At 39.8% G+C, this 11,998-nt stretch overlaps 1 protein-coding gene across 1 annotated transcript; it reads left to right on the top strand.

Annotated features, from left to right (window-relative positions):
- The first annotated feature begins 497 nt into the window (after nucleotides 1-497).
- PIGA (phosphatidylinositol glycan anchor biosynthesis class A) lies at nucleotides 498-9,094 on the top strand. The gene is made up of 6 exons (XM_032680563.1): nucleotides 498-861; nucleotides 1,085-1,743; nucleotides 2,286-2,418; nucleotides 3,465-3,597; nucleotides 4,817-5,023; nucleotides 6,021-9,094. The coding sequence occupies exons 1-6, from the start codon at nucleotides 821-823 to the stop codon at nucleotides 6,261-6,263; spliced, it is 1,416 nt and encodes a 471-aa protein (XP_032536454.1). The 5' UTR covers nucleotides 498-820; the 3' UTR covers nucleotides 6,264-9,094.
- The last annotated feature ends 2,904 nt before the right edge of the window (nucleotides 9,095-11,998 follow it).

Here is an 11,998-nt window from a genome sequence, read left to right on the forward strand (position 1 = left end):
ATCAATGCCTCCAAAGCACGTCTGTCCAAGCTTCAACCTAACCAGGAATCCAGCCAGCACTCCAGCCTAGGTCCGCTTGTACTCACTCATGACACATATATTTGCATAGGAGTGATGACAGAATTGAATCTGACAACATTTGTATCAGAAATCTTGGCAAGAGGAAGGACCTGCCACACATAATTGTGGGACTACACAGGAGACGCATGAGCAACCTCAGTCTGGTGAGATCACACCCTTCCTGGCAGTCAGAAGCAGTCAGGCCGGTGCTGGAGCTGCAAAAGACTGAGGGCAAAACTCCTCCAGAAGATCAGGAATACACAGCCAGGAGATGCCAGTCCAGGCTGTCAGAGCACAAGTCACGCAACTCAGATGCTTTCCCAGCGTTTAAGCTCCTGGGCCGCCTGTAAAAATCATATTTGTTTACTTAGAGACAGCAAGCTTCCAGCACCTGTGGCAGAAGAATCGAGAACGCTTCGGGGGATCCAGCTGCGATCGAGCCAAACAGAAGCACTCCAGGAGAGCTCCTCCACTGAGGGCAGGGCAAAGCCATTGGAACTGTGAGGCAATTCCTTCCCTTTACAGCACGCTCACCTCTTTCCATCACTCTGGACTACACTTCTTTGACAACTGTCCAGGGTCGTGCCGGAGGGCGGGACCCCGGGATGAGGGACTGACGCGCGGCGCCCCCGCCCCCGGCACGTGCCCTCTCCCCGATTGGCGCTCCGTTTCCCGCGTGACGCAGCGCAGGGCGGCGATTGGCTGCGGCGCGGCTCGCTGCGGGCGCGCGCGGTTGCCGCGGTGACTGGGCAATGGCGAGATGGCGCCGGGCAGCGCGCAGGGAGCGCCCGCCGCCGGCAGGTACGTGCGCGGTCTCCCCGCCCTCACCGCCCCCGCGCTCCCCCCGGGGCGGCCGCCGGGGTGACCGGACCCCTCAAGGGGCCGCGGCGCCGCTCCCCGGTGCGTGCGGCCTGCGCGGGCCTCGCGGCCGCGCCCGGCGGCGCCGCCGGCAGTTCGGGGGCCGGGGGTCGTCGGGGGCGGCCGCCGGCGAGTGATGGCGCCTTGTGGTTCCTTCCCCCGGCAGGAGCGGACCCGGGACGGCGGGCAGAGGCCCCGCGGCGCACAGCGTGTGCATGGTGTCGGACTTCTTCTACCCCAACATGGGGGGCGTGGAGAGCCACGTGTACCAGCTGTCGCAGTGCCTCATCGAGCGCGGCCACAAGGTCCTGGTGGTCACCCACGCCTACGGCCACAGGAAGGGCGTCCGCTATCTCACCAGCGGGCTCAAAGTCTACTATCTGCCCCTAAAGGTGATGTACAACCAGTCCACGGCCACCACGTTGTTCCACAGCCTGCCCTTGCTCAGGTACATCTTCGTGCGGGAGAGGGTGACCATCGTGCACGCCCACAGCTCCTTCTCCGCCATGGCCCACGACGCGCTGTTCCACGCCAAGACCATGGGGCTGCGCACCGTCTTCACGGACCACTCCCTCTTCGGGTTCGCCGATGTCAGCTCGGTGCTGACCAACAAGCTGCTGACAGTGTCCCTGTGCGACACCAACCACATCATCTGCGTGTCCTACACGAGTAAGGAGAACACGGTGCTGCGAGCAGCTCTGGACCCTCGGATAGTCTCTGTCATCCCCAACGCTGTCGATCCCACCGACTTCACTCCAGACCCATCAAGGAGGGATGACAGTACAGTAACAATTGTTGTTGTCAGCAGACTTGTTTACAGAAAAGGTAATGGGGGTTAAAATGTGAGTTTATTTGCGTTCTTTTTTTTTTTTTAGGAAGGTCTTGGTTAGGTACCACTTATGCTGTGTCTGTGGTATGGATGGAATTTTCAATGGGAGTGGTGAGGTGGCCATTCTGAGCTTTTGTGTCTGTGCACTCAAGAAGAAATGTACATTTTGGTTTGCATGCATTGGTTGAGAGTTTTGTTTCTTCTGTAATATTGAAGATACTGAAAATTGCAATTTATAAAATGGAAGATTTGGTTTATGTTGGACATGTGATTTAGGCTCTAATCTATCTATTCTGTTAGAAGTGTTTTAATAGTTTTTTATTTAATGAAGTGACAGCAACTTAAGTGATTTTTCATATTTGTCTCTTAAGAGATCAAAAACTGTGGGGTTTTTTCATAATTTTATATATAACAGTGTAACTGTCTTCAAGAGACTTTTTTTCCCCTACTCTTGAATAGAGTTATTACGGTGGGATACATCATGAGAAGTTCTGAAATCAAGTACAATAACTACTTGCCCTTCATTTTCTACTCTTAGGTATAGATTTGCTTAGTGGTATAATTCCTGAGCTCTGTCAGAAATATCCAGAGTTACATTTCTTAGTTGGAGGAGAAGGACCAAAACGAATCGTGCTGGAAGAAGTCCGGGAAAGATACCAGCTCCATGACAGGTTTGTTTTGTGAATGTCTATGACCTTTCAATGTACTTCAGGGGTGGGGAACTACCTGCACCCTCCCCCTAAAAAAACTGAAAATTTGAGGCTGGCAAAGATGAAATTTATTGAAGGCAAAGCAAATAGACCAGACACTTGCTGAAGACTTTGAGAGTTGGACTGTGATCCTGCAAGTTGATTAATAAAAGTAGACTCTAAATGAACCTTCACTCAAGTCATAGAAAAGTTGACTTAGATATAAATTTGTCATATTCCTCTCTGCAACCATGATACTTGGATCACATATTACTGTGTGGCCAAAGGTGTTAGCTCATTTGTGTCACTGCTGCTGTGATGGTGACTGCTAGTAATTTTTTTTTATTTCACTATGAAACCCTTGGCATAGTGCTTATCTAATGCTCTTGTGGTATTACAAACATGTACCGTGTTAACAAAATGTTTCCATGATACATAAGCATTTATGTATTTTTGAGAGTTTTCATGGTCAAAGCCAGTTTTATGTTCTTAATTTTTCATTTTCTTTTGTTGTCTATTTTGTAGTTCTGTCAATGATTCCCCTCATAAAATTATTTTTCAGTATCATTCTCCTTTTACTCTTTGCTGTTTTTTTGGTATCTCTTAAAAATAATAGGTTCTGATCATAAATACTTTTCCCCCTCAGACTCTGATTGATCAGACCTCACAATGAAAATTTAAACAATGCATTTGACAAGTCTTAGTTACTAACTGAAGGAAACCATTTTCTCTTGCAGAACTGGAAAGCTCAGTAGCAATGTTTTGAAGGCAGTTGTCCTTATAACAGCAACTTCTCCCCTCAACTTTATTTTCAGAAGTTTCTTTCAGTTTGACAATAAAAAGCAGTCTTCTGTTTCTCCATTGCTGGAAAAATTTAGAGAAAATGGAACCAAGGTGCCTTTGTTCATCCTCTCACTGTACAAGTGTGAACCATTGGTACCTTTTTCAGAATATATGTAACACTGTATAGCACTATTACAGTCCAAATTTAGTGTTTATTTCTATTATTTCTGTCCTCTTATATGCAGGGTACGTCTTCTTGGAGCCTTGGAACACCAGGATGTTAGAAATGTGCTAGTCCAGGGACACATTTTTCTCAACACTTCCCTCACTGAGGCCTTTTGTATGGCTATTGTGGAAGCAGCAAGCTGTGGTTTACAGGTAAAAAAAAATCTCAGTGTCTAGAGAGCATTTATCCATTTTAAACAAAGGTCTCAGTCAAATAATATGTGGTTGTAACATTTGGTTTCATCTGAGACTCTGTCTTTAGAAAGGTGGACAAATATTATCCCCATTTTCAGATCACCTGGAAACTGAGACAGGACGGTTAATTGAAACTGCTTAAGCTTTGAGAAGAAATTTGTGCAGAATTGGAAATAAAACTTAGGTCTTCTATCAGTTCCCCTAACTAGCCAGACTGCCTCTCCAAAATGCTATTTTGTATGTACTCCTTTACAGAGTTTTGGGATGGTTGATGTTGACAAGCGTTTACTTTGACACTGCTTTGAGAGGAGCTGCAGAAAAATTGCCTGACTATGTAGGGATTCAAGACAAGAGTTGGAGAGAGAGAAAACTGTAAAGTCCTTTCTGGCTAATTTACAACTCAGATTAACAATTTGAAAGAAGTCGAATCAATAGCCATAAAGAACTTAAATTTTCACATTAAAATATGAAGAAACTTTATTAAAAAGACTGACTGATAGAGTATCTGATTTACAGGAAGCATAGAAAATATGAGCAACTTCATTTTTTTCTTTACTTCAGTCTTTTGATGGCAGTTGCAACCTAGTTGTGGTAGTTATTCCCTTGTCATCTGTTCTCCTCTTTAGAGGTGAGGATGTTATGCAGTTTCTTTTTGTTGCCTGCTTTTAGAGATGATTGCACAATGTGAGTTTTAGTAATTTCCGATTTCCTTCTAAAAATAATAATTCAGATTAAAATTACTGACTGATAAATGAATTCTTGTAAAAGTTCAGTAGCCTAGAAGGCATAGACTGAAAGTGCATGTGGTAAAACTGTCCTCTCCAAATAGAGGTAACATATTTTATGAGGGACTTTGGAGAGAGAGTCCAAAACCTGGTTGCACGGATTTAGTTTTGTACTGTTACAAACACCTTTAGGAAAGATGTCTCATAAGCACTCATTCGACCAAGTCTTCTGGTTTATCATGCCACCAAAGAATCACTCTGGACATCGTTAAAGATAATCTGCTATGCCAGGTCTTTTCTGGGGCCTACACCTGGAGTTCACGTACCGATCAAATTCCCAAAGCGTGATATTTTTCTTCTCAAGTGCTGCATCTAAACACTGTATTAGCAGTGCCACCACACAATTTTATTGCTGTCCTGTATATGTACTGTTTCTTTTGCTTGTTTCCAAGGTGGTGAGTACAAGAGTTGGCGGGATTCCTGAGGTACTTCCAGAAAATCTCATTATTTTATGTGAGCCCTCCGTGAAATCTTTGTGTGATGGATTAGAAAAAGCTATTGCCCAACTCAGATCAGGAACACTTCCATCTCCAGAAACTGTTCATAATAAAGTAAAGACATTTTATACATGGAGGAACGTTGCAGAGAGAACTGAGAAAGTACGTATAACTGCTTCTTTTAAATTCTCATAAAATACATTTCTGAAACAGCTGCTGCTTTGAAATATTACAATGTACATTCTCTGTGTAATCTTCCAGTGTAATTTTTAAACAGGTTTCCTGTCAAACATATATGGTTTTAAAAGGTTCAGAAGATGCTTTTTGTTTTCCCCAAATACTTCCCTAGATACGTGGGGTTTTTTCTATTTGTATTTTTTAATATGCCGTAACTGCTGACAAATATTGTGAAGAACAGCCTAGTTCTTTAGTTAGATTTCTACTCATGTATTTACTCAAGTCTTCACATGAAGTAACTTTTCTGGCATAACTGGAAAATGTGCTGTATAAGATGTATGAAAATGTAAAGACAGGTCATGACTAAGTTTTGTCTTCCACGTGCTAACAAGGGGTTTAAAATTATGAGAGGTAGTTTAATGCCAGAAGGCTGAACTATAGCTGAATGTACATAAGCTGTCATTGTAATGGAAATTAATTTTCATAGTTTTGAAATGGTATTTCAGAATTAGAACTGCACTTCAGCATAAAACCTCTGCTGTTAGTGAAGAATGGTAACTGCAGTAATGTTACAAAAACCTGTGGAGATGTGTCACTTTTGACTTCAGCTCCTGTGTTTTAGGAAGGAGAGAACAGATGAACCACATGCTTCTTCCTTACACTGTAGTGCACTTAGATATATATCTCTTGTGAGCCACCTTGAAGTATCATGTACAACCAGTTTATCATTTTCAAGTGCCATCAGTACAATTAATTTTATGATTTTGTAACTTCAAGCAATATTTGAATTGCAAAGTTTTTATAGAAGTTAGCCTAGATTTCAGTTTCTTTTATGTAGCCCATTCTTCAAAAAACCCCACCAAAGCTCTTGTTAGGAAAAATGTTCCTATAATTGGCAGAAGTATGCATGGAACTCACATCTGTTAACTCATGGTTAAGTTACCTGTTTTAAGACCTTATTTTATGTCTCCTCCCCATTTAGGTGTATGACAGGGTTGCAGATGAACTGGTTTTACCAATGGATGAACGACTTGACAGACTCATGTCTCACTGTGGCCCAGTGACTGGGTGTATTTTTGCTTTTTTTGCTGTTCTGAACTTCCTTCTCTTGGCGTTTCTGAGGTGGATGACTCCAGATTCCATTATTGATGTTGCAATAGATGCCACAGGACCTGAAGGTGCATGGACTAAACAGTATTTTTCGGGAAAAAAAAAGAAGAGTTAAAGAAGAACTTCCAAGCTCCTGAAATGCTCGAGTGGTGAGGGAAGAATGCATCAGTCACTAAGGAGTTTAATTCTTGCTGACAGAGACCTTACTCTTACAGTTCTTCAGTTTCTTTCTGACGTTCTTGGAAAGAAACTTGGTTAAATGTGCTACCTCAATTTAGGATGATATTTTTAGTTTAGTTTCAGATTCATGCAAATTTACAGACATCTCTTTGCACTTAAAGCTGGGAGGAGAACATGGCTTTTATATGTGTTAAAAGCCTTTGAAACAAAACCACAGGATTTTTCTGAATATTTCAGAAAGTGATTTAAACTTTAGTGGTCTTTGGAAAAGCAAAACACAAACATTATTAGCTTACAGTAGTCCCTGCTAATCCGTGATATTTACTGTGATCTTTATTAAAGACTTCTTTCAAAATAACTCCAAACTCAACAAAACACATTTTTTCTGTCCTCAAATGAAAATGGCACTTGAAATTAGTCATAAACTCCATTACCATGTAAATTTCAGAGACTTATTTCTAATAGTTGTGTCCCAGTGACAGTGTTTTGCCTGCACAGCATTATTATGTTGAAGTTCTTCCCTAGTCAGGTTTAATCCTCCTGTTGCTAAATGAAAATTTCATAATGATTTTTTGATATTTTCAGAGGTGCTAAATCTATTCAGTTCACTTACGTGTATGAAAGTGGTGTAAAGCTTATAGCAGTTTTTTTCAGTACGTAGCTGAAGAAATAGTATTATTTATAGATAATACAGCCTTCAGAAACATCTCAGGCCTGAAAACTTCCAGCAGACTGTGCCAAAGTGTGAAGTAACGTGTGTGAGAGAGAGTGAAATCTATGAAGGGCTTAACAAGTACCATTGTGCTTGATCACTCTCTCTCCCCTCTCACCTCCTACCCACCGGGTTTTTTTTTTCCCCCTCTTCTCTTTTTCCTTCCCCTTACTTAAGACCAAAGTGGCATTTCAGTCCATCTCTGGGAGAGACAGTGTTCAGAGTGTGAGATTTCACCTACACAACATCTGAGACACTGTCTGTCAGGTTCTGCAAGTGAAATCTTAGGAATCTTAGGAAGGTATCCCTTAAGTGGAAGGTATTCCTTAAGCGGCTGCTTTTCACGGAGAGGTAAAAAAAAATGTGGCTCCTTGCAATTGTTAGGATTCCTGAGCAATGTATACCTGGGACAAGAGGCAGCACAGCGTGCCAGTGTGTGAGAGGAGGTGTTCATCTCATTTCTGTTAACCACCTCTAAAATTCCCCCTTGTCTAATGCACTGGGTTCATTTATTTTCCAGGCATCACTGATGACTAAATTTTATGACTCTTGAGTATTGTGTACTGTCAGGCACTGTATTATTAACACTGTGCAATATGAAAATACTGTTTCCAAACCCTTGAAGGGTAGTATTTAAAACACAACTTCGTCTTGTTTGGTTAGAGATGTAATTCCACAAAAAGAATTTCATTGAACATATTTTCACGGAACACAGAAAGGTAATGTAAAATAAGCGCCATATACAAAGACTATTTTCTTTTACTAGAATTTTTAGCCTTTGATATGTAACATACAGTGTGTTGTATTACATTCTGAATTTTTTGAGCTCTACATTAAAAGTGGAGGTCAACTACAATGGTGCCATATGGATTAAGGATAAATGGGTGGAATTAAGATAATATATTACTTTTCTAAGTCACTCTTTTTTTGTTGTTTTTTTTTTTTTTTTTCCCAAACATTCAAGTTTCTAACAACTTTTTGAAAATACTAATTATCACTCCAGGGAAATGTTATATATATATTTGTAATAATATTTTACTGATTCTGGTTTATTTCTTTTTGGTTTCCTACAACATCTACAAACACAAATCAAAGAGATTGTCAAAACCTATTCAAAATACCTTTTTCTTTTGTGGAACATTGTGTACTTAAGAATAACATAATAAAACCTTGTTATACTCTTGTTTACAAGCCCAGTGTAAAGTTTATGTAGAGGTTTATTAACCTTTCCATAAAGAATGGATAAATTTCATTAGTATGTGGGAACATACAATTAGAAAGTACAAGAATACACACCATGTTGCTGCTTCCCATCACTGGTGGTTGGGAATCATCTTTATAAATAATCATCTTTATAAAAAGATGATTATTAAAAAACATTCTGTACAAGCTGCCATAAAAACTTAATCCATGACTGGTTTGACCACAAATATGCTGTTTCTCAATTAACACCACTTGTATTACGCAGAACTCTCTGCAGGAATGATTCACTTTCTGGCCTTGTGCAGTGGGATAAGGGTGATGTCTCTGAACCATTTTTACAGTTTTAAAAAAATCAGTGGGTGACATGGAAAAAGTTAAATAAAATAATCATAGCACTAAAACAATGAACTGAGATAATGAGTGTAGTTAGAAATTTATAAAATAACAAAAAAAATCTAAAATGTTTAAATTGTGCTTGTAGGTAACATGATCATTATGAAATAACGAGGAGATGTTACCAAAGAGAGAGTGATACTCAGGTCTTGCACAGAGCAGAGCCTCTGGTGTGTAGGTGGAGGGAACACCCAAAAAACACCTTTATGGAGGGTCCCCCAAAATCTGCAATGAAATTCCATCCCCCAGGCACAAGGAGAAATGGTGTTTCCAATACATTAGATGCAGATGCTGTGAATTAAGATGTGGACAGTGTGTTGATAATTGAAAATTGTATGTTAAATGAGAACAAGCCTCTACTTAAGTATGGATGTAAGATTAGTCTTTCAGGTTACATTTTAGTGGATGTGCACAGATCTGCATCTTTTTGAAATAAACATATTTTTTCCCTTTTGATATTTACTTCTCTTCACTAGTCCCTTTTTTTCATATGTGTGTAGGCTTTTAAAAAATAATTGTAAAAGTTGATCTTTCTGATGCTTCCGTAAAATACAGACTTTATATAAATAGATATAAGAATAATCAATCTCAAAATGGTTTTATGGGTTTTTTGAATCAAAAATATTTAGATATTTTTAGTGTTTGATTTCCTATCTTTAAACTACTCTCATGATATTTCCTGTGCATCATCACACCTATAGTATGTTGACTTCCCTAATTTTTCCTAATTACTTGAGTACTGACCTAGATAAAAGGTGGATATTTTTTAAGGGAACAAAACTAAAGGGAGGATATGGTTATGCATCTGAATTTACCATTTTACTGAAATTATGCATTTTTCTTGTAAACCCAGCAGGTAGATTGGGTTATTTTCAGGTACTGACTTGCTTCAACACTGTCATAATTCTGGAGATGATATTTGTGAGGGATTCATCGAACTTTAACTCTGAATAAATGGTTGTCTAGGAAATGCTAGTTCTTTAAGCTCATTGTTTAAGCAGGACGGACCGATGCATTACTGGCCAACACAGGTGTTGGAGGCAGATGGGGGAAATTAATTGCCTGCTGGAATTTGCTGTCTTGCTGCCCAAGCAGCAGCAGGAGTTTCAATAACCAGACCTTACGTGCTGTGGTGGGTGGCAGATAGGTGAGATGTACCCCACATTGCCTTGAGCAACTAGTGAGTCAGTCTATACATCCCTTTTCAAAAGCAGGAGTGTTGTAAGTGTAGGGATGCAAATGAGGCAAGGCTTGTATGGGAAGTAGTGTCATTTATTAGACCCAACTGATAGAAAATAAATAGCTCTCTGTACAGATGTTTTTGTTCTGATCTCTTCTGGTCAAGACAGGGTGTTTCTGTCTCCTCTTTTTCCCCACTTGTCTTACTTTGAATATATTTAATGTTCAAACTCTTGATGATATAAGTTAGAAATACAATGCTGTAATTCAAAGATTGTCTAGCATAAGAATAGACCAATACCTTTTTTAATTTCTTTGAGATGAGGATCCCTCCAATTTTTATTTCCTTGCCAAATTCTTCACGTCACATCTGACATTTCTCCCTGTTGGATAAAGTTACAGTCAACCAAAATGAAAATCAGTTGTCTTCTAAGATGGATTACCTTATCTTTTGTTCTTATTCCTTGCACATTTGTAAACTAAGGATATATAAACATTATCTTTCCAGTTCTTTGGAGGATCTAGCTAAACTACTTCTATTCATCCACTTTCTCACGACATTTTCTTGATATTTTGATTTAACAATTTATTAATCCTAGTTGTAAGCAAGAGTGGTTCATGGAGTAGTTTGGGCATCTTGCAGAAGTTCTCAATGAGGTGTGTTTTATCTGTGGAGGGCTGACTTGTTCACTCAAGTCTCAACGGCGTTGTATAATCCACCTTATTCAGCTCACAATGATGATTCTGCAAAGAGCGAAGGAGGAACAATGAGAATCCTGTTTCTGCACTGTCATTGCTGGTCTCTTGTGTTCTACCTGTTCTCATGCCTACATTGTGTTGCTCACCTCTCTTCAGTTTAAAAAATACCTACCATTTCCCAGTGATCACTCCTGATCTTGCAATGGTTACCTGACTACCACCTTCACCAATATTGTTTCCATGTGCTGTTCAGCCATCTTCCCACTGATGATTTTCTTTTTAATCCACCACAGTAATTTTCCTAGTGCTCTTGTACACTAAGAACAGATTAAGAGATTACACAAACTTTTCTCAAATGACTCATTCCATAATTTAACTGAAAATCTTTAGTTGTCTTGTTCTGAAGCCAGGAGGATAATTTTGCTGCTACACAAATAGAGTTTGTCCTTCTGGAAGAGTCGTGTTCCTGTGACTGCTTCCAAGTGGTCAAACTTGCTCATGGTGTTTTAGAGCACCTGGAGACCTCTTTGGTATTACTGGAATTTCACTAAGGCGCTAAGCCAGCTATATTGCTACAAACCAAAAGAAGTTACCTCTAAAGTGTCCAGGGAAATAATTCACTGCAAAATTTCCTTCTGCATATCCACTATCTCTTTGGGATCCCTAAGAGAGGAGAGTCATCCTGCTCTTTTCTTTGACAGGTATATAAATTGAAGAGTAAGAGTACCTGGGCAAGGAGGGGATTCATCGAAAGAAATAAATCTCCTGTGGTGCATGTAGGAAAGTAGGAATCAATCAAAGTTTAAAAGAAAAAGAGGTGGATATTCTACACAGATTGAATTAATTACACGCAGAAAAATACTTTGTTCTCTGTGGAAGCCGTGTGCCTTCAGAAAGTAAAAAGGGCAGTTAAAGAAAGGGTACATCTTCGGTTTCAAATATTATACCTTTGAATCAATGATGGATGAAGTAAAAATATTTCTATTTTTTCAACACAGTAAGATTCTGTTTGCAAGAGATACCAGTGGACAGCATTCTTTATCCCTGAGTGATGCAAAATACCAGTATGTTATCATGTGTTTCTTATCACAGAATTTCAATGTATTTTTCTCCTCCAAGAATAACTTTGACTTCTTAGCCCTGGCTTTGGAAATATGTGGGTTTATTTCAAATTATTTCATGATAATGCTTTTCTTTGACATGTTTTCTTTGTTCTGTATCTGAATACCAACAAAGCCTGTTATCAAGATGGGAAACACAGAAAAGCATTCTTTTTGCTGAATCTCTGAATAATTTCTGCATCTTTACCTATGCAGTCTTGTAAATGGAACTGCTACATCAAAGAATTAATCTAATGTGAATGTTCAGGCTTTCAGGTGATATGGAGAGCATCTGTCTGAAAATTTATGCTAATTTATGTGGGTTTGGAAAAGTGTTTCTGTTTTTTTCTTGTACGCAGAGATGTTCAAAGTATCTTATCCTTG

The sequence above is a fragment of the Chiroxiphia lanceolata genome, chromosome 2, assembly GCF_009829145.1.
Source record: "Chiroxiphia lanceolata isolate bChiLan1 chromosome 2, bChiLan1.pri, whole genome shotgun sequence".
In the NCBI taxonomy this organism is placed as follows: domain Eukaryota; kingdom Metazoa; phylum Chordata; class Aves; order Passeriformes; family Pipridae; genus Chiroxiphia; species Chiroxiphia lanceolata.